The 26,082-nt window shown below is 39.5% G+C and overlaps 1 protein-coding gene across 5 annotated transcripts; it reads right to left on the bottom strand.

Moving 5' to 3' along the window:
- Positions 1-5,945: 5,945 nt before the first annotated feature.
- depdc1 (DEP domain containing 1) lies at positions 5,946-25,141 on the bottom strand. Of its 5 annotated transcripts, none has more exons than XM_012961136.3 (12): positions 24,924-25,117; positions 15,853-16,118; positions 14,551-14,707; positions 14,266-14,375; positions 13,194-13,324; positions 13,045-13,092; positions 12,237-12,377; positions 11,174-12,034; positions 10,383-10,555; positions 9,912-10,088; positions 8,471-8,638; positions 5,946-7,825 (listed from the first exon to the last, which is right to left on the bottom strand). In XM_012961136.3, the coding sequence occupies exons 1-12, from the start codon at positions 25,032-25,034 to the stop codon at positions 7,685-7,687; spliced, it is 2,484 nt and encodes an 827-aa protein (XP_012816590.2). In that variant the 5' UTR covers positions 25,035-25,117; the 3' UTR covers positions 5,946-7,684.
- Between the last annotated feature and the right edge of the window lie 941 nt (positions 25,142-26,082).

The following is a 26,082-nucleotide window of genomic DNA, read 5'->3' as shown; positions in this document are numbered from 1 at the left end:
TTCTGATGTTGTCATTGCCTTTTGTAAAACTCTTTTTCTTAAAGTGTTCCTTTATATCTAGAGGTGTAGCACTGTTATCATAGTATAAGGCCAGATGGGGGTTAACCCTTGGTATGCCAGGCTAGGGTATAGCACAGGCTACACCAGGGACTTTCACTCATGAATGGGCCCTCTGTTGGTAGTGAGAAGATGATGAGTAAACAGCAGTAAACAATTAAATATAACCTAAATCAACTTTTAGTATGATGTAGAGAGTGGTATTCTACAGCTGGTCTTAATGTGTTCTGTTTTGTTCAGCAGCTATCTGGTTGATAGGGTCCAAAGTTTTCTAGCAACTATACAGTGGTGTGAATAAGAGAATGGAATATGAATAGAAAATGCCTAAACAGAACATTTAACAATAACAATACAATTGTACCTTCACAGAGAAATGTTTTTTTGGGGTTAGGGACAATAGAAAACTGGAGTCAGACGAGGACAAATAATTAAAAACCATAAAAATAAAAATGAAGAATATTTGAAGAGTTGCTAAATATTGCTAATTTTATAACAAACTAACTAAACTAACCAAAAGTGAACCGCCCCTTTAAAGGGGTTGTAAACACAACCACAACTCCGTTCCACTGTGCCCATAGTGAGCTATAGAATTTGATGAAAAACACAATTATTGATGCAACAAAAATCACCAATGAGAGATCTACTGACCAAAAACCTCATTATAAATGCAAAAGAATTGGCCAATGAGAATGCTGATTCCCAGCAATATGTCAGGTATCTTGCTGGTATCTTACATATAAAGATAATTATGTCATTTTTGTTCTTCATAATATGAAACTGGAATCAGACATGAGGATAAAGGACAGACTTGTTCACTTCTAGGAAACTATGCTTAATGCTTCCAACTCAAATTGCAGGAAAACATGAAACAGAAAACATGGAGCTTTAGCATGGAGATTTACACACATCAGCTGGGATTCTCAATGGAGGATTTATTTTGCATTTCTAAAGCAGTCGCTGACTGTGAAGATTTTTGGAAAAGCTTAGGAAAAGTTTTATTGTGCAATATCGCTTTAAAGGAAAAGTAACACTAAAAATTTTTAAGTAAAAAATCTATTCCACCCTGCCCCAATAATTGCCCTATCCTGCAAACCATTTAGTATTTTGAATGCTTTATTAGAAAATACCTTTACGTACTTTGCGTCCGGTCATTTGAAATAAGGCGATACGGCGATGCAGGGGAAGCATCCACTATGCGGCAATCGATTGATCGATCCTAGCCTGACTCCTTCCTATACAGAAAGAAGGCTAGGATCGATCAATCGATCGCCTTATCTCAAATGACCGGAAGCCAAGTTTTAACAGGTATTTTCTAATAAAGCATTCAAAATACTAAATGGTTTGCAGGATATTAATAATTATTGGGGCAGGGTAGAATAGATTTTTTACTTAAAAAATGTTAGTGTTACTTTTCCTTTAAGAATACAACCCTGGTGTTGCTGGACTAGAGCTCCCAGCATGCCTCTACCTTCATTATATGTTACATTATTCTGGGATTTATAGTCCAGCAACAACTGAGTAAAGTTTGGTTGAGCAGTGCTGTGCAGCAGGGTTTACAACACCTTTAACAAAGAACACGAGCATTGTTCCATGGTCTCATCCAACCAGATCTGCTGATAGACACTAATTGGTAGCGAAACACCAAAATGTACTGTTGCCCTGCACTTGTAAAAGCTGTGTGTTTTCTTCAGAAAGACTACTATAGTTAATATAAATAAACTGGGGGCAGCCATTCAAGCTAGAAAAAAGGAGGAAAGGCACAGGTTACATAACAGATTAATACATAAGCTCTGTAAAATACAATGGGTTTATATCAACTAGTAGTCTTGCTGAAGCAAACAAATCAGTTTTATCAGTGCAGGGCAACAGTACATTATATTTTATTTACTTTAAAACATTTTTTGTGTAACTGCTCATTTAAGGGCAATGGCACATGGGGAAAATTTGGAAAGAAAAAAAAACTTGATACATATATTTAATCCTGTTAAGGGCTCAAACACTGCAGTGATTAAAACAATAGGGTCTCAGATAGGATCTGGACTGCTGTGATTTAAAGACTGGCTTATACAGATATATAGAACTTTAACCATAAAGCAAGAGAAAACTGTTGCTTTGTAAAGAAAAATAAATCATTAATATACACTTTGTTCCATACACAAACTTAGTACAGGTATCGGACCCCTTATCCGGAAACCCGTTATCCAGAAAGCTCCGAATTACGGAAAGCCCGTCTCCCATAGACTCCATTTTAATCAAATAATTCAGAATTTTAAAATTGATTTCCTTTTTCTATGTAGAAATAAAACAGTACCTTGTAACTGATCCCAACTAAGATATAAATAATCCTTATTGGATGCAAAACAATCCTATTGGGTTTAATTAATGTTTTATTGATTTTTTAGTAGACTTAAGGTATTGAGATCCAAATTACGGAAAGACCCCTTATCCGGAATGCCCTTGGTCCCGAGCATTCTGGATAATGGGTCCTATACCTGTAGTAACTTCCTTTTTTGGATAATAGTGTGCCTTTAGTATTACTTAAGTATACTCTCCGAATCTTATTTAAGTGTCAAAAAAAAGCTATCAAAATTTTCCAATTAAAACGTATCAAAACGTACAATGCAGCTAAATTTATCTCTGCTCAGTTTTAGGAATGCAAACTTCATTAATTTTTAAGGTCATTGTGCAAATCGTTATGTAATTGGATTAAATAGTTTTATCAGCCAGTTATGTGAGGTTTTTTTTTCAAGCCAAGACCTTTGTCCTAGAACATTCAGTAATGAGATTATGTCGGCAGTGTTATCTAAAAGTTTGTGACCATTTTGTATGTGTAAGTATATTTATACACACACACACCAGAGAAGAGAGAATAGGTTGAAGGATTAAGCTGGCCATACACGTGGCGATCTGATGATGTTTCGTGCGACCATCGGTCGCACGAAACATCGTCAGATCCGCCACACACAGTCAGGGCTGAAACAGCAGATAAGGAGGTAGAAACAATAGGATTTCTACCTCCTTCTGCCGATTCAGCCCTGACGGCAGATTTTGGTCAGGCGCCTTCTATGGCGCCCGATCAAAATTTTCTAACCTGGCCGATCGGCGAGTCGTCCGATATCAGCAGCTTCCTGCGATATCGGTCGACTCGCCGACATGCCATACACGCACCGAATATCGTACGAAACGAGGTTTCGTACGATAGTATCGGTGCGTGTATGGCCAGCTTAAGGCACTACGTCTTTCTGTTGCTTTGCATACCTCCCTTTATGTGAATCACTGTACAAAGTTAGGGCTTCCTGATGAAACCTGCATAGAAATATACACAGATTTCACTAGCAAGCCCTAACGTTGTACATTTCTATGCATAAAGGAAGGGACCAACTTTACTTAAAGCAGAAGAACATTTTTTTGTGGTGGGCCAAGGTTGGGTAATGGCACAGTGGCAAGGATAAATATATTGGCCCCATTTTTTAAGCGACAGTTATGGGCCTGTTTATCAAAATAAACTCACAATTTAAAAAACTCAAATGTTTGCTTATTTATCTTATAATTTGAATATAAAAAAACTCGAGTACAGGTATCAGACCCCTTATGCGGAAACCCATTATCCAGAAAGTTCCAAATTACGGAAAGGCCATCTCCCATAGATTCCATTTTATTCAAATAATTCTAATTTTTATAAATGATTTGCTTTTTTTCTGTAATAATAAAACAGTACCTTGTACTTGAATCCAACTATGATATGATTAATCCTTATTGGAGCTAAAACAATCCTATAGGGTTTAATTACTCTTTTAATAATTTTTTAAGCAGACTTAAGGTAGGAGATCCAATTTACGGAAAGACCCCAAGTCCCGAGCATTCTGGATAACCGGTCCCATACCTGTACCTTGAATTTTTAAGATTTTTAACAAGCTCAAAACAAACTTGAAAACTCGAACTGAAAAAATAGCTTGAATGTTACCTAGGACAACTCCCATTGACTTCTACGTGAACCCGCAAGCTTTTAGATGCCAAAGCTTTACTTACAAATTTTTTTGTGCATAATAAATACTGAACATTCGAGTTTTTAAAAATATCATTTGAATTTGTGAGTTGTGAAAAAAAATTTGAATCGTGGAAAAATTTAAATTTGAATGTTGATAAATCAGCCTAATAATTTTAAAGACATATCCTTAATAAAGTTCCAGAGCAGAACAGATTTGTCTTCCTGGTGGCATGTCCAAACATAACACCTATCTTGGCAACAGTGACACCAAGGACAACTCGTATACTGGTGCCACACCAAACCCCCAGCCCATCACTTATAATGGCATCATTCTGATCACTAGTACTTACACACACATCACAATGAGCCACAGATCAGCCCAGTAGTGACCCCAGAATTATTACATAACTTGTTTGACAATGTCGACCTGCTTTATTTTCTGGTTGATGAACAACATGCATGCACCAGTTCAGCGCTGGTATATAACACTGCTGGCTAGATGTGACCTTCTATTACAGCTTAAAAGCAGGGCAGTATAGTGGCACAATGGTTAGCACTGCTGTCTTGCACTGGTGAGATGGTAGGCTTGACCCCAGTCAGAACTGATCTGCAAGGACTTTATATATTCTCCCCATGCTTGCGGTTTCCCCCAACACTCCAAAGGCAGGATAACTGGACTAAGGTCAGTTATGTCTAATCTTTGTAAATCAACATGAAATATGAGGGTGCTATAAAAATAATTATTATTATAAATATTTGCTGTAATTAAGAATTCAGTCACTAAGTTTTTAGAATAATGCAGTGACTAACAAAATTCATACAGACAAGACAAGCAGTCCTTTGCACTCAACAATTATCAATATATATAGGACATTAAGACATTTTGTGCATTAAGCTACCAAGATATGCCTTCCCCTTTAAACAAAACAGGGATTATTTGTGCATATATTGCAATATATTCAAGCTGGCCAACTGTGTCAAAGTCATCCCTGGTCTGGCCAGTCCTACACTCACTTTTAATATCTTGTTTATTAAGAATTTTACTGCTTCGTTATACATTTTACACGGGGACTAACTTTTACCTGCAACTTGCTTGCATTCAAGGTTAAATCCCCAAATGGTTGCCCTTTTATTGGCTCTACTGGGTTCATAGTTACATAGGGTTAAAAAAACACAAGAGTCCATCAAGTTCAACTCTTCCAAGTAAACCCAGCACACACAACCTATACACTCACATACATAAACTATATATACAAACATTAATACTACCGTAACTGTAGATATTAGTATCACTATAGCATTGGATACTATGCTTGTTCAAAGACATTAACAGAATCTGCCATCACAACATCACTAGGATGGGCTTCCACAACCTCACCGCCCTCAAGGTAAAAAACCACCTACACTGCTTCAAATGGAAGCTCCGTTCCTCTAATCTAAAGGGGGGGCCTCTGGTGCGCTGATTGTTTTTATGGGAAAAAAGAACACCCCCTATCTGCCTATAATCCCCTCTAATGTACTTGTACAGAGTAATCATGTCCCCTCGCAAGCGCCTCTTTTCCAGAGAAAACAACCCCAACCTCGACAGTCTAACCTCATAGGTTAAATCTTCCATCCCCTTTACCAGTTTAGTTGCACGTCTCTGCACTCTCTCCAGCTCATCAATATCGTTTTTGAGGACTGGAGCCCAAAACTGCACCGCATACTCAAGGGATAGATACACTGGGATCACCTGACTGTAGCTGGAAATGATGGGAGGTACAACAAGGAACTGGTCACTGCTCCTGTATAAACTATAGCAAAATATGGAGTTTTAATGGTTTAAAATGGTTTGGTGGTTAGCACAACTTTCCCTCTTTTTTGTGCTATATAGACAAAATGATGTCTACAGACACCTGACAAAGATAGATAATTCTTTATTTTTCTTCTCATTTGAAAAAATATGGCTTTGGAATAGTACATGCATATCTGAAAAAAAGCAGTTACAAATTTCTTCATCTTGGTTCACTGCAAAAAATGACATGCAATGAATACAAAAATAAACATGTGGTAAAACATAAATAGGACAGAACATTTACAAACAGAGTGCAAAGTACAGCAATCACTGTAAAAGTCAGTATAAGAGACTTGCAATTACAGCCTTAATGAATGTCAGTTTCGTACCTTCAGGCAGTGAACAGGTTACACACAAGGTGTGCAAATCACACTAAGCAAAATATATTATAGAGAAAAAAAAACCTGTTCTAATTTTGCCCATCTTTGGCAAACTATTTTAAGTAGGATCATGTTTCCTTTGTTTAGTACATGGTACAGAAAAGTAGGAAAAGATCTAAAATAAGGTGGCCATAATTGTTTAAGAAGGAATTAGAGCAAGCCACAAGGCATTATATAAACTGGATTTTGTTATATTGCAGTAACAAATAGGAGCTATAATCTGCAAATTTTCAGAATCTGATTTACTGTACAAGGGAAGAGGAGTGGAAAGCGCATTCCACAAATCTGAGAGAAAGAAAAGTTACAGGGGCCATTTCATAACCTAAACTTTAGCTGTGGTATGGAGTATGGTGGGTCTGCTCCACCGTGTCACAATCAGACAGGTGACTGTTTAGCAAGGGCTGACAATATCCTTGCAATTTTCTCCAATACACAGAAAAAGCAATGTAGGTCTCTTGCAGGCAGCTGCTCTAAGAAATAAAGACTTCACCATATGGCCATTCTTTGGTGGAACCTAGCCTTAGTGTTTTTTTTTTTTTTTGTCTTTATAAGTTATATAGTATACTTCCACACAGAACTTGCTAATACCAAGCTTAAGACTAGTACCTCTCTTAAGGCACACAGAAGTTTGAATCTTGACTGTTAACTCAAAGTTTTCAATTGGAAGGCTTAGTCTGTATCAGGCATTACCGGTACATATAGCACAAGCAGTGTATAGTATAATATACCCTCTGCATCGCATTTAGGCTCAGCACGGCACATGAGCTTTGTTGTTATTTATGCCATATTAAAAAAAACAAAAAAAAACCACAAACTAAAATGGGTTAGGAATAAGGTGTGTGGGTGTGTCTGGGCTCAAAATGACCCATAAAGACAAATTTTCTCTTTGAGGGTAGCTGCCGCCCCCCTGCCATCATCAAGCATCCCTGTATAATTATTCTACACATGAGGCTAATGTTAATGGAGTTTAAGATGTTTAAGGAGTGTGTGCTGGGTCCAAGGAGAGCTTGTCTTAGTTTGGAAGGGACATTAACCGAGCCTTAGAAAATAGCCAAAATGCTAACAGGTTGCAATAAGAATCATACATATTTTGGGTGCTTGGGAAGTGGTTATACATTATTATTGTAGACAACCTAACAGTTACCCATGATTGTCCTATAAGACACTGCATATCACCTTCTCCAGTGCACTAGAGTGGCATCTAAAGAGTTACTACAGGCAGGAATTTACAGCCTGAAACTCCTATGTATCCATGATTTGCAGAAGAGGCTGATTACCAGTACAAAGAAGCCGTCAGAGATTCACACAAAGCATTATATAACATAGCTGAAGATAGCACTGATGTCTTGCAAAGATACAATTCATAGTACATAAAATAACTGGATTTATACAATTTTTTTTTTTTTAAATGTGTGTATTTTCTAGTCAGTATCGCAGGCTTTTAAACTTTGGCTTCTTCAGCATCAACATTGGTTGTTTGATTGTAGGTTTATCTCCAAACAATTTGGCTTCACTTTCAGTGGTTGGAAACCGGTTGTGGTAGATATCTGGGTATTGTTTCTGAAACTGAAACAAATAAAATTAGCTGATTAAAACAGTCCTAGACTTTCTATCTATAAACTAATTATTTTATTTTTTTCAAATATTAACAGCAATCAGCAGGCAGGAGAGGCTGCATGTGGGTCAGGGGTTTGCAGTATTATTTACACCTATAAAAGGTAGGGAAAGGAAGCCATCATGCAGAAAAAAAACCTTTATTTAAATGAATTAAATGCTCACTAAAATGTAAAGGCAGCAAGAATAAATACCTAAGGTATAAATACCTAAATACCAAGGCTTGGATTTTGTAGTTACCATGTTAACCCATTGTGGAAGTATAAACATGTGTAACAAGGTAAGCTTACAAGAGGGTTTATACTAATCTTTATTTCTGAACGTTTCATTGGATTATAGCATTTTCTTTGTAGAATAACAGCTCCACGACAGCTATAGTAATTAGGCAGGGTACATGGATCTTCATAAAAGGATTAGCACACTAGCAGAATCTGTATGCTGGCAACTGGCACGCTAATCATACAGACAATGCCGTTTGTAAAAGATTTAAAAGATTGCCTTATATAAACAACTGAGTAGCAATCAGTATTTCTTCTAAAATAACCATCAAAATTTAGCTGGAAAGACACACATGAAACATTTAGATAAACATTTCACCTGCTTTAGCTTCTTCTTTTTGTCTTTAACTGCTAAATTTCTGTCTCTTACAATATTTTCTAAAAGTTCCATCATAGCAGCTTGAGAGGTGGCCAATCTCTGCTCTTCAAACTCTTGGGTGCTTATCTGCTTACAAAAGTAATAGGATGGCACAGTGCCTTGCTTTACCTGTAAACAGAAGAGATCAACATAGTAACTGACAGTGTGTAGTTTTACTAAGCCAACTTATATTTTAGCAAAGATAGCTAAAGCCCAAGAACAATCTTGGCATATATTGTAACTTTATATGCATAGGTTTGCTGTGCCTATTCCCATATGCTGTGTGCACTTCTCTCCCTGTGTGCAGCTTCCAGATCCAGCTAAGAAACACTGCAACTGCCTTTAAAGTAAACTGCCTGCCAATTGAACTGCCGCATGATGCAAGTCCCCAATGCACATGGCACTATTCAGGAATTTGCATGTAGTCACATGATAGCCCAGGTGGTACATGAGAAAGATCTGTAGGGTTGTGACAGCACCAATGCTCCGTTCCATGCTACAACTTTGCAAGTGCTTAAGTTATTTTAGTAGTTTGCCAAATTTGCACCATGTTTGTGTATAACACCGAAATACCTAGTAAACTATAAAATATACTATAATATTCTCAACTTCTCATTATCATGGAAAAATAACCTGTTGCTATGGTAAAAACTAATTAAAACTTCCTTTTTCCAAACATTAATACCATAATAAAATAAAGCTGGCAATTTAATACCAGCCACCAAGTTTGTACTGTATTCTGCACCTTTTTAATGCCCAGCCAAGTGATGAACAGGAGGAGGGCACCAGTTGTGGGAGGCTTCCAGTTAGCTAATGTAACCAAACCCCACAGCAATTTTCTACTTGCTGCAAGGGCTGGGGAAGAACTAGAAGCTTTTAAATGATCATTTATAAAAACTAAAGTAAATTGCAGAAGTGTTCCTGTGAGCATTTTCTGCAAAATTTAATTTTTTTTTTTTAGCATTGTTTCCTCTTTAACCCCTTGCCTGGTTCTTTAAATCTATGACCTGCATAGTTTTTCTTACAAGACTAAAGAGTAATTGTGAGATGTAAATTTTTAGTCAGGCCCAGCAGCTAGTACTATAGAATTTACAAGCTGTGCAGACAAATGGTAATTATAATTCCCCTACAAAGACATTTGCAAACCTGCATTTAATGGCACATCAGATTGCCAGAAATAACATCTTCTCTATAAATTCTCCACCCAGTACATGAGATGAAAAATCTTCACAAGTGCCACACCTGGGCTACTAGGATTTAAGTTTATTTTATACAGAGAAGGAGAAAGTAAATAATGCAATATCCAGAGAAGTCACAATGTTCCAAGGTACATCCTGAATACAATTTTAACTATTTAAGACAAAGGAACAAGAAGAAACACTGATTAAAAGCTTTAGCATACACGGGGTCTTTGAAGATACTGTATATGATCTTGGACAGCAGTTTGCAAATAACAAGGCACTTGTAGGATATCTTGGTGATGATCCATGAGGAAGGAAACCAGCCTTGATGCAAGCAATTCATCCAGATCCACTTCTTCAGCACAGCATAGGACACATCGGGAAAAGGTTTGAATCATCTGTAACATAAAAGTATACAGAGCATCACACAAGGAAATCATTATGGCTTTTACACTGCAGCATTCAAAGTCTAATTTTACTGTAGTATTGAAGTTATTACAGGTATCACAAATGGGTAGGAAGACTAACACAAACAGCAAGAAAGTGCAGAGGAACAAGACTCATTTCAAGACAAGGCTGAGACCTAGCTTTTATAAAATGCTCAAGTAATAAACAGTATTATAAAAGAATAATATCCATTGTGACTCACAGCCTTACACAATTTGAACGAGAAAAAAAAAAAAAAAAGTTACCAAGGATCTTGTCCCCATGGCATCATGAAGCCGCGGCATATCCACATTCTGACTCATGCGAGAGATCATGCGCATTAACAGTTGGAGCTTTCGTCTGTTTGCAGGCGGAAGCAGCAGACAGCAAAGTTGCAGTGCCTCAATTGCAACTCTCTCCAAGTGTGGCTGCAACAAGCCTGAAAGGCATCGTTAAATGTAAAAGGGTTCAGTGAATTAACTAGAATACATGTATCTAGAGAGTTATTACATAATTTGCAGCAAATATGGAAGGTGGCAAAACAGATTATGTCAAATTACAGTATACCGCATCCCTTGAAAAGCAGCCTACTGGGAAAAGATTACCCCAGGTTAAGATCAGAGGATAAGTTACTCTCAGTTATAACACCCACATGGCCCCATATGGGATGTTACACCTACCAGCATACATGTAGGTACAGCAAAACAAGTTCTGTTATCTATAAAGCTGGGCAGCATGGATTTGAAAGATTGTATTATTGTAATAGCAATCTTGTCTATAGAGAGACAGGATTCCTGTAAGACTATTAAAGTGAACGGAGATTTTTTTTGAGAAACTATTCTGTTCTAGTCAATTACACGCACACAATGTTTGCAGGCACAAAGATTATAATGGTATTATATTATAATGAATGTGTTACTTTAAAAAGGATGCACATGTGACAGTATCCCACCATTAAGCATAAGCAGCGTGCGTATATTGCATAGCATGCAGAAAAGTAGTGATTCAGAGTGTAAGCCGTACATTTAGACATGCAAGGGAAGAGCATTAACCTTACTTGCCGAGCCAGAGCTGTTGGGGGTAGTAGTATGTGGCAGTAAAGAAGAAGTTGAAGGTAAAGAAGAATTTGAGAGTTCCATGGTACTCTGACATAATCTCTTTGTTACGGTGAAATTCAGATCTGCAGGTTCACTGTCCATAGAAGACAAACGCTTTTGCATTCTAGTTTGTGCAGATTTTAAAGGTTTAATAGTGATCTCAGCAACCGGTGCATTTTTACTTGTACGAGACCCAAGACAATCCCCCATGCTCACTGATCTAGCAAGCTTTTCACTGTTTTGGGAGTAGCCCCCATCACTAGTCCTGTAGTGCAGTTTATCATGAGGAGCATAAAAGCCAGTCACAGATTCAGCTTTCTTTACAGATGTTATTGGACTCTCTTTCACAGCTCTGCATTCTGGTCTTTGCGAGGAAGCTTGCAGAACTTTGTTCTCACAGTCATTGTTGTCTGTATACACACTATCAGCTATACCTTCCAGGGAGCAGCTACGTAACCTTACTTTGTGGATCACATCAGGTTCTTTCCTGGAAGTAGAAAGATTTTGGCAACTCCCTCCAATAATTCCCCTTTTGGATCTTCTACTGAAGGAACTGTACAAAGGAGTCTTTTTAGGAAATACATCTTGAGGAATTTGGTCTTTGTTGTCTCTGGCAATCTCCCCAAAACTATGCTCAACATCATCCTCCTCTTCTTCATTGGGGACCTTCCGTAACAAACTTAAAAGAAGACATTCTGTTGACTTGAAAAAGGTTTCATCATTTAAGTGTTGTTTTTTAGCTGGTGCTGGATCGAGTGTTTTATTATGGAATCTATGTTTTCCATTATGACTTTTGGGAACCGTTATGTAGCCACAAACAACTATCAGGAAATGAAATAGAGATTAAAAAATAAGCTGAAAATATATAACTGTTAGTTAGCATGTACATATTAGTAAAACTTTAGCAGAGTCCTATAGGTTGCAAGGTAGCATGCATTAGAAAAAAAAGCATCCATGTGCATTCTCATTAACACAAAACTCTTTGGAAAACAATTGTAAGCTTAAATAAATGCAAATACATACCCAAAATATTAACAAAAAGCTCATAAAATTCAAATGTGAGCAGAGGCTCTGGAAGATTTAGGAAATAGTCAGCAACTGTCCTAAAAACATCACGTTCGAAACCAATATATGTTGATTGACTCATGTCATTATTCTTTGGCCCTTCAAAAAAAAAAAAAAAAAAAAATTCACAAGATTTAGATTTACAATACAATACATCACATCTACACACAAAATTCTATTTTGGCAGTTACAAGACTATGCCATTAGTATTCACACCAGCCCATGGCCTGTTCAAAAGTCCAAACCACCAAGCTTGTTTAATATTAAATTATCAAAGTACAAATAAAGTGAATATTTAACAGACAGATCTGAGAAATGTTACTATGCAATTTGATAAAAAAAACCAATTCACATATTCATTGATCCTATAAATCTTTTGAGTACTAACCAAATTGGACTATATAAAAAAGGTGGAAAGTTTGCCAATGGTATAATCACCTGTAGCAACCAATCAGTAGGAAGCATTTAATGGTCACCTGTAAGTAAGCATCTTATTGCTTGGCAATTGGCTGGGTGTATTAGTGCATTTTATTACATATGGGAGTTAGATTTTATCGCCCCTCACATGGCAAAATCTTGAAGCTGGGCAGTGGAGTGTTAGTGTAGGTAGCTAGTTTGGTTACAATATAAAACCTCAGAATAACATTCCATAAAAATACTTGTATTGCTTCCTATGGGGGAATACTTTTATTCACAAGGCCTACTTTTATTCAGAAGCATGTAACCCCCCACCCACATATACTCATTTTTTTTTTTTACAACTCACAATTGGCAAGGCATTTCATAGCAGACAGCACCCAGTGAGGAAGGTCATCTATGGAAGGTGAGGGAAATAAAGAAACAGGCAATATATTTAAACATTAAATACTAGTAAACATCAGTGGTGTAAGTAAAAATCTGCAGAAATATTCTTACCTGTTTTGTCTTGAAGAACAACAACTCCATGCTTACTGGTATTTGTCATATTATACCTTATATAATTAGGCTTTATCTGAGCAGGATTTAAAACTTCTTCCAACGATGGCAAACAGAGTATTTTCTGAAGGCTGAAGAAAGCAGGGAAATAATGTGATTAGATTATTAGACAACATTAGAATCAAGGACTGCAAGAATTTTTATGTAACGCTACAGGACTCATTTACCCATGATGTGGGAGACAGACAAGGGCATTTTGGCTGTTGCTGCCAGATAGTAGGATTTGAAATCAGACATAAGGTGCAAAGCACACAACTGCAAAGGAGCTTTGTAATTTAACACTGCTGTGGTAAATGAGCCCTAAAGCTAAAGTTACACAGGTGCTTGATCGCTGCAGTCAGCCCAATGCCAGATGTTTGATGTTCTGCATGCAATAGCGCTAATCTCTCTTTGCCTTTGGCTTCTTCTTCTCTGTGCACACATAGTGAGATGCAATATTGAAAAATAGGAGGTGTCAGAAAAGGGAGCCCTCTCCTTTTTTCTCCCCCTGTGGAGGGGGGTGGGGGGGAAGACAAGACAAAGAGTACAGTAGGAAAAGCAAATAGGAAGAAAAATTAATTGGCAGTATAGAGGATGAGAGCTAGACAAATACATCAGAAGGAAAAAAATGTATGTATGAGTGGGCTAGGGGGCCTAAGTGTCGGCATCAAAAGGGTAGTCAATTTTCTACAACCATAGCCTTTCAACACATTAGCAAAAAGGGAGGGTACATCTGTAATAGAAACCAATTAAATCAGAACCAGAATGCAATAAATTTCTATGGTACAATACTAATACTAAATTTTATACTTTTCATAAGGCGGTTTAGAATGAAGGAACAACTGATATAAAGTTAATTTTCTTCTCTGATGTGTGTACCTGGTTACTGCTCTACAGAGATAGAAATCTACATTTTTTAGACTAAGGGTAGGGTTCAGCGCACATCTTTTCTAACCCAGTGATGAACAGATTTAATATTTTGCCTTAGTATTGCACTCCCCCACAGTATGACAGGATATGAACTAATTCTTACTGTATCAAGGTTATATTTCCCCAAATGTCATCAATATCCTTGCTACTCAGCTGCTTAGGAAAATCATCATTCCCTTGGTTTTCCGTCACATCCTCATTTTCTTGCTCTTCCTACAAACAAAAACAATTGTTAAAGAGCAACCTCAAAACACACCCACGTTGGGTTGGATCAACCATTCTGAACGTCAGCTCTGATGTCATTCAAGTTGATTTTTTGAGGCCACAGCACAACTTGGATTTGGTTTCATTTCTAACACTATCTAGAAACAAATATAAAACTAGTCACCTTAGAATCCACAGAACCAGGTCTTTTAGGTGTTTTTTTAGAGAACTGCGGCATCTTGAATATGGGTTCTCTTTCTTTAAATACATTTTCTAAACTGCTTCTTTTCCACAGTGGAGGACGGCTTGGAATGGTCTTAACTGGGGAAGTGGAAGGAAATCTGTGGGAGATTGAATATAAAAAAAAAAAAAAAAAAATTACACACCACACACATATAATATAATATATTTCTGTGATGCATTCAGGCACAGTCACAAGCATGGACCGCAATCTGATAAAAAGAGTGGAGAATCACAGCCCTATAAGCCTATGATTCAGTGTACCGTTTCATTAGTTGAGTATTAATGGTTAATCAGCCACCTCTGACATTCCCTTTGCCTGAAAAATTAGAATTTGCCCAGTGTTGTATTAGTCAAGGATTGCCATCAAAAAACAAATTATAGCCTGCAAAAATGTAGCCCACAAACAAATGAGCAGGTCACATCCAAATGTTGCGATATTTCTCCCTGCTGGATCTGAGAGGTCAGGTAAACTTAAGGGGATAGTTTGCCTTTAAATTAACTTTTAAGGATCTTATAAAATACCCCGTTCTTACTATTTGTGATTTTTTTTTTAAATAGTTTTGGAATATTTCCTTTGTGTCCTGCCTCTTCCCAGTTTTCAAATGGAGGTCACTGACTCTGATAGTCAAGTTTTTTTTTTTTTTTTTTTACACTTTAATTTAGACAAAAAAGGCTGAACTTAATGAATGTGAGTCTTTATAAACCAAAATTACTAGGTTACATTTTACTTAACTACAAAAAGTGTAACTATTTTGTATTTATTTGTATTTTATTATTGCATTGACCTGTCTGTTCTATCATCAATGTTTTACTGTACAGTGCTGAGTGCACAAAGCGCTATATAAATATACCTACTTCCTATCAGCATGTGTACAATCAAAACAAATCACCAGTCCATTGAGATGCATAAATAAACTCTCTCTATAAACACAAAAGCAGTCGTTGCCCTGGTTGGGATTTTAGACAAAGAGCAACTCGTATAGAGAATTTGTTAGTGGATTGCCGATTTGTTTTGACTGCTTACTTTGTAAAGCTCTGCATACACTTGTGGGGCTATATATAGATACACATGGCCCACGATGTGTTTGTTGCAGCGACAATACACAAGCTATGCAGAGTATTTCCCTTTGCTAAAATACTCAAATAGTTTGAAAAGGTATTTTGTTCTATTTAAAGTGTTATTTAAGAGGCGATTCTCAGAATACCCGATGTGCCATTGACCTAAAATGTTTACTGGAAATACCTGTAAAGACTGTTGTTGTCTTCTAGATCCTCCGTTCCCCATCTTCCCTTTAGATCCTCAATTACATGGTTTTTTAAGAACTTTCTCAGTAACTGGATGGTCTGCTGCCGTGTCACCTCAGAACCAAAATTGCTGTTGGTTTTTAGCAAGTGATGGAGCCAATCTATTGCTTCAGAAGCTGTAAAGCAATTTCCATAGGCCTTGAAGTGTTGTCTGTGTTTTCTCAGTGGCATCCCCGCCCGAAAATGTTTTGTTACTTCATTCCACTAGAAGACAATTATGAAACACAGCCATAAATACAAAACTCATCACCAGCACAAATGCACTTTATAGTACTGTTACCAAAAACCTTCTAATACAGCTTTTTCAGTAGGACATCTGCTAATGTCTCCAACTGTTCAGCCTCAGAGGGGGAAATTTAATTCCTTCCCACTTCCAAAAACACTTTTCTTATCCCAAAAATATATTGCCTTAATCACAAGTGTTCCTAATTCTCACTATATATGTGCATTTTTGCCAAAATGGGAATAAATATTATCTGCAAAAAAATAAAATAAATAATTTGGGTCCAGTAAAGGTTGTGGACCAAGTAAATTTTACAATAATTGTGTAATTGGAATATGCTCCATTTAGAATACACTTCTCCTAGTTGAAACGTTTTGGTTTGTAAACCAAGGTTATGTTGATTTGTAGTAAAGTAAAACGACTGAATGTGCATTTTCCTAGTTAACAGCTTAGTGCATCCTCACACAGTAGCTTATACAGTGGTGTGAAAAACTATTTGCCCCCTTCCTGATTTCTTATTCTTTTGCATGTTTGTCACACTTAAATGTTTCTGCTCATCAAAAACCGTTAACTATTAGTCAAAGATAACATAATTGAACACAAAATGCAGTTTTTAAATGAAGGTTTACGTTATTAAGGGAGAAAAAAAACTCCAAATCTACATGGCCCTGTGTGAAAAAGTGATTGCCCCCCTTGTTAAAAAATAACTTAACTGTGGTTTATCAATTTCAATTTTCAATTTCTGTAGTCACCCCCAGGCCTGATTACTGCCACACCTGTTTCAATCAAGAAATCACTTAAATAGGAGCTACCTGACACAGAGAAGTAGACCAAAAGCACCTCAAAAGCTAGACATCATGCCAAGATCCAAAGAAATTCAGGAACAAATGAGAACAAAAGTAATTGAGATCTATCAGTCTGGTAAAGGTTATAAAGCCATTTCTAAAGCTTTGGGACTCCAGCGAACCACAGTGAGAGCCATTATCCACAAATGGCAAAAACATGGAACAGTGGGGAACCTTCCCAGGAGTGGCCGGCCGACCAAAATTACCCCAAGAGCGCAGAGACAACTCATCCGAGAGGCCACAAAAGACCCCAGGACAACATCTAAAGAACTGCAGGCCTCACTTGCCTCAATTAAGGTCAGTGTTCACGACTCCACCATAAGAGAGAGACTGGGCAAAAACGGCCTGCATGGCAGATTTCCAAGGCTCAAACCACTTTTAAGCAAAAAGAACATTATGGCTCGTCTCAATTTTGCTAAAAAACATCTCAATGATTGCCAAGACTTTTGGGAAAATATCTTGTGGACCGACGAGACAAAAGTTGAACTTTTTGGAAGGTGCGTGTCCCGTTACATCTGGCGTAAAAGTAACACAGCATTTCAGAAAAAGAACATCATACCAACAGTAAAATATGGTGGTGGTAGTGTGATGGTCTGGGGTTGTTTTGCTGCTTCAGGACCTGGAAGGCTTGCTGTGATAGATGGAACCATGAATTCTACTGTCTACCAAAAAATCCTGAAGGAGAATGTCCGGCCATCTGTTCGTCAACTCAAGCTGAAGCGATCTTGGGTGCTGCAGCAGGACAATGACCCAAAACAAACCGGCAAATCCACCTCTGAATGGCTGAAGAAAAACAAAATGAAGACTTTGGAGTGGCCTAGTCAAAGTCCTGACCTGAATCCTATTGAGATGTTGTGGCATGACCTTAAAAAGGCGGTTCATGCTAGAAAACCCTCAAATAAAGCTGAATTACAACAATTCTGCAAAGATGAGTGGGCCAAAATTCCTCCAGAGCGCTGTAAAAGACTCGTTGCAAGTTATCGCAAACGCTTGATTGCAGTTATTGCTGCTAAGGGTGGCCCAACCAGTTATTAGGTTCAGGGGGCAATTACTTTTTCACACAGGGCCATGTAGGTTTGGATTTTTTTTCTCCCTAAATAATAAAAACCCTCATTTAAAAACTGCATTTTGTGTTTACTTGTGTTATCTTTGACTAATAGTTAAATGTGTTTGATGATCAGAAACATTTAAGTGTGACAAACATGCAAAAGAATAAGAAATCAGGAAGGGGGCAAATAGTTTTTCACACCACTGTATTTGACATGATCCATTCCTGCAGATGCAATGCTCATGTTATTGAGTGATGAATTATAAGATATTTTAGAGAGAGCTTCTTACTGCTGAAATCAAGAATAATAAATGATCTCACCTTAAAGCCAATGGATACTGGAATCAGTTTAAAAAACTGCTCAATTTAAACTGCAGTTTGAATAAGTTCCTCGTGGGCCATATACAAAAATAAACTTGAGCTAAACCTTTCACCTCTGCATCCAAATTGTATTGGCCCCACATAACACAGGAATCCCTAATTTACCTATCACTGTAATCTGTTCTTTAAAAAAAAAAAAAAAAAAAGTACAGACAGCATGCAGGAGCTACATAACCCGCAATGCAGTGTCTCAAGTGTCAGCCAGATCAGCAAGAATACAGAGGCCAATAGTGATGACAAAATTGGACCCATTTTGCTTTATAAAAAATTTGCAGAATGAGGCTACCACCCGACTTTTGACGCGACTTTCCTCGCTCTGCAACAAAACTTGCCAATGGCGAAATGCAGAATTTTGCAGGAAATCCACACCTGGCGAATAAATTTGCTCATCACTAGGGGCCAAACCATATTACATTATTAAAAATCATGAAAAGCCTGCATATGTTTTAATTGATGTATATTGCAAAGTTGCTTGAAGTTATTTTTACTTTTCAAGGAGCATAGTTTTTTGGCTGGAGTTCCCCTTTAAGAAACCTAGACAGAGCTCCCTCTCTAGCTGTAGAAAATGAACAGAGGCCCTAGGCTTCGCCCATTCTGTATGCACATTTTCAACAAATGTCTGCCTTTAAAAAAAACAATTGACACAAAAGGTGACCTATAAACCATTATATGTTTGCAACGTACTGTAGCAACAAAGCTGGTTTGAATGTCAAAAAATAAAAGAGGGTCTGCAACCCATTTGTGGCTGTTAGACAAGGATGCGCTAGAATAGCTATAGAGCATTGAGTACACATGACCAACACACAGGATGGGCCTTTGCTATGTGAAAGGATCAAGTGGGAGGTAGTGCAAGAAAAATAAAGAACATCAGAAGGTTCTTGCAGCAAACTCAAACAGAACTGTTTTATTTGTCCAAGACAAATGATCCACAGGGTTACGTAATAATACTCACAATGGCTTGGCAGGTTAAATGCAGACCAAGCAACGTAAAGATGCACCACTGTGGGATCCAGCCCATTAGGGTGGTAACCCTAAGGATAAAGAATTGCTTACCAACTACTCTTCAAACAGGGAGTTGACTATGCCCAATACTCTTGTCACTACTGTGGTCCCTACACTAAGGCAGCAGAGCCTGTAAAGGAGAATACTTTCAGGCCAGATATCGGTCAGGCAGGCCCGTCGGTAGTGCCCATACATGGGCTGATTAGCTGCCGAATTGTTTTAAGGGACCGATATCGGCAGCTAGAATCGGCCCGGTGTATGGGGGACCTTTATACCTAAAGAGGTAGAAATATGCTGAATACCTTGGGTGATTTCTTGAAAAAGCATATCTAAGGATTTCTACCTCCTTCTGCCGATTCAGCGCTGAAGGGAGATTTTGGTCAGGCGCCTTCTATGGTGCCCGATCAAAATTTTTAAACTGATCCGATCGGCGAGTCGGCCGATATCAGCAGCTTCCTGCGATATCGGTCGACTCGCCGACATACCATACACGCACAGAATATCATACCAAACGAGGTTTCGTACGATATTATTGGTGCGTGTATGGCCACCTTAAGACTTGCAGCTTAAAGGGCAAGTTCATCTTTATTAGCAAAATTGTAATAACACATAAAACAAGACCCCAAAATACCCAGAAATATGTTCAAACTTTACATAACCTGCCAAAGTTTGTAAAATGGGAGTGGTATTTTGGGGCGTGGTCACAAAAATGGGCAGGATCAAAAAATTTCACCACACTATGCATTTCATTTTGTCCCTCTTTGCACTTTTCAAATGTTGGGAAGTATGCCACAGCAACCAATAAAATGTTTGCTTTTAGTAAATGCTACCTGCAGATTGGTTGCTATAGATTACTGCACCTCCACAAACCTGCCTTTTATTATATCGCCCCCATAGAGGTTCTCCCCTAGTACAAATTGCGGTGTGTGAGCCACATATACAGGTAAGCAGCAGTCAATTATACCCCGGCAGTTTAACTGGGAGGGAGAATGTATTCTATTACTCCCACAATTGTTCTAAATAACAAACGAGGTGGGTGACCCAGTGTGAAATTGGGTAACAATTGTTATTCTAACATTCTGTATTGTTATTTTAGCAAACCTTTATTTTTATGTAAAATTATAAACAAGCCGCAGTGCATTCCTGTTTTTAGTATTTTGTTTTCCCAGATTTTCTGCCACTTTTTTAGGCTTGCCTCTTGCCAATCACTGCATTTTTACAAAAAACCCTTACTTTTAGCTTTCATTAATTAATGCAATACGCTAGGGTGCAGGCACATGTAGCCGATATCTGCCAAAGATACGAAGTCTCACTTTTTTTGGGGGGGATATCAGCAACATGTGCCTGCCCCACAGAATATTTCATTAATTCGGGTGCAGGCACAAGGTAGGGTAAGTGTAGAGTAGCGGGGCGTATCCTCTGCAAGCGTTTTTCGGCTTGCTCAGGATACGCCCCTGTGGCATCAGCCTAAGGCTCTTGAAACTTGTGTGAATTCAGCTGCATCATCAGTATCCCCTGGGCAGCCATCAGGGGGGCACAGTTGTACCTGTCCCTGAATGTTTTGGGTCGTCAGTGTGCTGCAGATGGAAAGGGATGGCTGGGGAAGGGGGGGGGGGGGGGGCGTCTGCATAGACTTTCCAGTACTACACAGCTTTCCCTACACTCACAGATATTAAGCCCTGGTAAAAGCGCATTGGGATTGGATGGGCTGATGGGGAAGTTTAAACTCACCAGGATTGCAAGGTTGCCAGTTTTTCCGCCAAATTGGGCTACTAATTTAGAGTCCAGGTGGGTATCCAAAGTACAAACTGCCAAGGTACAGATTTGGGCTACTTTTTGGAGCCTTGGCATGTTTATACTTTTAAAACTAGCCAACCTGTCTGCATTACAACCTACTGAGATTGCTCTGCTACTTTGTACAGCGATGTGGGGGCTGCCATTTCTTACTTTCTGCAGTTGATCCTTAAACCATAACTCTCAGGATCTCTTAGACTTTCTGAAAGCTGTAGTAAATCTTTTAGAAAGGTTTCAGGGTTTGGCCAAACCCAAAAATAGTGAATTTGGTGCATCCCTAGTTATAGTTCTGCATTGTCCTACCTTTCAGTGAAATATGGAGGTTTCTATTATCAATAGAGGTTAAAATGGTTAGGGGAGCATTATCCCAGATAATGACTAAATAACCTATGTCCATCACTTCTAATAAAAACATTATTTCTGCATTAGTCTGCAGCTTATTGACAGCAAGGGGGGGGGGGCTGCTAATCAAAGTAAGTACAGAACTACCTTAAAGGGCTCCTATCACCTATAACTACCTTAAAGGGCACCTATTAAAATAGTTTCTCCCACCAGAGGGTAAAGTTATTAGAGTCTGCATTCCAGTTGTGAGCTTTTGAGAAAAAAAAAAGCCCCAGCCAGCGCAAGGCTGCCCGCACCAGAAAGAAGCCCCCGGTGTAGGCAGCCATGTTGTGACACTCGCATGCACATGAGTGAGTGCTACAAGTCGCTCATTATGCACTCGTGTGTAACTTTGGATGGTGAATCACATCCACTGCTCCTACATCAGGCACATGCACATAATGAGCGAGTAGAGAGACTCGCTCATTATGCGCAGCAAACATGGCTACCTGCACCAGGAGCTCCCTCCTGGTGCTGGCCGCCTAGCAATGGCTGCAATTCTTTTTTGTTAAATATGGTTTCCCCCAACCAAAATAGGGAAACAATTAAGAGGGTGATAGATGCACTTGAAGTGATGAGAGTGGGAGTTGCAGAACAGTTAAAGGGGAAATAAAGTCCAAAACAAAGTCCTAATTGCCCCAGGCTTTCGATTAAAAATGAAAACTATTCCTCATATACATTTATGAAAACATCATTTAAAAAAAACCAAAAAAAAAAACCCACGATCCCTTGCCTGCGATTCTCCCCATTAACCCCACTAGCTACAATTACACAAATCCTTTGGTGACCACTGGCTGGACTACAGTGATACAATTTCTGGAACACAGAGCAACAACATGCAGGCAGGGGTTGTTGTTTTATGACTTTGCTTCTCACTAAAGGTAACTTTGGTCAGAAACAACCCGTGCACACCGCTTTACTGGTGTCCAGAACTTGGATAGTGCTAATGGTTTTCAAGCAATACAGAGAGTGCCATCTAAAGATTTGTGTGATCAGTAAGCAGAGCTTGTGGGGACATGGGATTTTGTTTTTTATAAAAATGGTACAGATTTTTTTTTTTTTTAAATAGATGGATATTAGAGACAGGTTTCTTTTTTTTTTTTTTTTTTTTTTTATGGAGAACCTGGGACCATTAGGGCCCCTGTCCACAAATGTGTGTTTTGGTTTTTTACCACCGCGTTCCCACAGGTCCCTTATAAGTTTGTTGTAGGGGCCCCCCCCATTATTATTGTTTATTAACATTTATTTATAAAGCTCCAACATATTCTGCAGCGCTGTACAATAAGTGGGTTTCATACATTGGACATATAGAGTAACATATAACGCAACCAATAACCGATACAAGGTGAAGAGGGCCAAAGAGCTGCAGGAGGAGCGGGCTGGAAAGGTGACTGTGCAGCCAGAAGTAGTGAGCTAGGCTGTGGTTGGAGCAGGGGAAGACCAAGAAGCAGTTGGAAGCAGTGAGCTGTGCTGGAGAGAAAAGGAGTAGTACATGTGTTTTAAATAAAGAAATAACTCCTGTACTGATTTCCTCTAAGTACTTTTTACATGTACTTTGCATATTTTGAATATTTTTCCCTGGTCCCCTAAGATGTGGGTTCTATTGTATGCAAATGACACACATGTATTTATCCTAATTGCATACATTGGGATGAGATGGGGGTCCCATCATGAAGGCAGTTTGTTTACAAACTAAAACCACACCCCAAAGTCCTGAACACAATGCGCAGGGCTGATTTCTATAGAGCCATTCTCCCACAGTATCACCATTTCTAGTTGCAAGCAAGAAATCAGGAATGCAACTGTGTTAGAACATATGCAAGCCCCCCATAGCTAATGCAATAATTCCTTCTGCACTCACCAGCTTGGTGGCCCGGTACGGCCCCGGGGTAATGATACGGCTGTCCATACCCGGACCAACGAAGAGACGTGAGCCGCCTGCAGCCCTTTAACCCTCAGCCCACGTGACCCCCGAACATAGAACTCCACACTAAACGGTCTGTAACCCGTTTGAAAAGCGAGCCACAGCTTGCATCTCACTGATTGGTGAAAAGGTTTTGTCACGTGACCTGCCCAACCAACCCGGAGGCTTCCGCACCTTTCACAGTAGAGCTTGCCACTTCTTACTGCACAGTCTCCTTTCCAGCCCCCACGCCCCTTCTCCGGCATGGCTCACTAGTCCTTCCAAAGGGGAACTTTACCACTTTTGACTGCATAGTCACCTTTCCAGCCCACTCCTCCAGCATAGCTCACTTCTGACTGCACAGCCACCTTTCCTGCCCCTCTTCCTTCTCCAGCACAGCTCCCCCTTGGCTTCCCCTTCCCACTGCTTCCGATCACAGGACATGCGTGCGCAATGAGGATACTGATAATGCGGCGGAGTTTGTACAAATTACAGGAGCTTTAAGGGCTCTAACAGACTGGCTTTTACCTGTGTTTCAGTGCGGTAAAACACATGACAAAACGAAGTTCATGCTGTGTAATGTGCCTGTGCTGACGCAGGTGCATGTCAGCGCCAAATGCCAATGGAAAGCAACATGCTGCGTTGTATCGGCGTTCAGAGCTTTTATGCGCCTGTGTTAGTATGGGCACAGGAAAAAATGAATTGCGGTTTATTCTGCACAGGACTGTCCTTTCATTTGGATTGTAAATGACCGAATTAGCCTGATATCGCCCACCCGTAGGTGGGGCATGTATGGCCACCTTAAAAACACTAAAGCTAAAATTAGGGTTTTCTTGATGTAAAAATGCAGCAACTACTAGCAAAAACAAGTCAAATTCGGAGTTCATACATGGAAGCACCAGGCTAACACTGATCTGATTTGCTTGGTTCTGTGGTGTATTGGTTAATAGTGGCAAATACGAATTCTGCTACCTAGCTGGGACTCATTTTTACTGACTTCAAAAGTTTTTGTTTGTGGTGAGAAAATTGTACACAGAACTCAACGGTGTGTAACCCATTTGAAAAAGCGAGCGCAGCATGTATCTCACTGATTGGTGAAAAGGTTTTGTCACGTGACCTACCCAACCAACCCGGAGGCTTCGTTGTTGTGACTCATAAGGCTTGAGATGTGGCGAGTTTAAGAAGATAGGATGTTTATTTGGGAGGGGTGGGCAGAGTCTGGGGTTTGTAAGTGATGTGGGAGACTTAATTACAGCTTTGGGCTGATAATGCAAACGCCGAATGAAAGGCACTTTAAGTTCAGTTCGGGAAGAAAGAATAAAATATACAGAACCCACATTTTACATGGGAAAATGGTAAAATAAGGGTATCTGTACAGAAGTCATTTTATATTTACAGGTACTACCCCCGCTTTTCTTCCAGCACAGCTCACCACTTCCAACTGCTTCTCAGTCTTGTGTCCTTTCTCCCCCGCACCTTTCACAGTAGAGCTTGCCACTTCTAACTGCACAGTCTCCTTTCCAGCCCCCACCTTCTCCAGCATGGCTCACTAGTCCTTCCAAAGGGGAACTCGCCACTTTTGACCGCATAGTCACCTTTCCAGCCCACTCCTCCAACATGGCTCACTAGTCCTTCCACAGCATAGCTCACTTCTGACTGCACAGTCACCTTTCTTGCCCCTCTTCCTTCTCCAGCACAGCTCCCCCTGGCTTCCCCTTCCCACTGCTTCCATCACAGGGCATGCATGCTCAATGAAGAAAATGATGCTGCGGCAGAGTTCATACAAATTTCAGGAGCTTCAGGGCTGTGGCACATGCTGAGATTAGTCACCCGCAACAAATCTCCTTTATTGCGGGCGACTAATCTCCCCGATGTGACATCTCACCGGTGAGAATGTAAATCGGCAGTGGGATGGCATATGCGGTGGTGGCGAGTTGCCGAAATTGACAAGAGGCAACTTCTGTGTTCGCTTCGCCGCATATGCCATCCCGCCTGGTGATTTAGATTCTCGCCGGTGGGATGTCATATCGGGGAGATTAGTCGTGGGCTCTAACAGATGGGCTTTTACCCTGTGTTTCTGTGCAACACATGACAAAACAAAGTTCATTCTATCTAATGTGCCTGTGCTGACGCAGGTGCATGTCAGCGCCAAATGCCAATGGAAAGCAACATGCGTTGTATCGGAGTTCAGAGCTTTTATGCGCCTGTGTCAGTATGGGCACAGAAAAAATGAATTGCGTTTCATTGTGCACAGGGCGAAATGCCCGTGAGTAAAGGTGGCCATACATGGGCCAATATTGGTCCCTTAGACCGATTTAGCAGCTTAGCTGAAACCGGCCAGATCTCGATTGGGCAGGTTTGACAATTAAGGTGGCCATACATGCCAAGGGAGCTGATCTTCATCTGATATCCCCACCTACAGGTGGGCAACATGAGGCTAATTGGGTCGAATTAGAACGGCAGGTATAGGTGTCTGTCAGTTTGGGAACCGCATCAACTAGCCAATGCGGTCCCTGACCCGACTTGGTGCCTTTCGTTAGTGCCCATACACGGGCCGATAAGCTTCTGAATCGGTCTAAGGGACAGATATC

The sequence above is a fragment of the Xenopus tropicalis genome, chromosome 4 (assembly GCF_000004195.4).
Source record: "Xenopus tropicalis strain Nigerian chromosome 4, UCB_Xtro_10.0, whole genome shotgun sequence".
Lineage (NCBI taxonomy): Eukaryota > Metazoa > Chordata > Amphibia > Anura > Pipidae > Xenopus > Xenopus tropicalis.
Note: the sequence above shows the minus strand (reverse complement) of the source record. Positions and strands in the feature narration are given on the sequence as shown.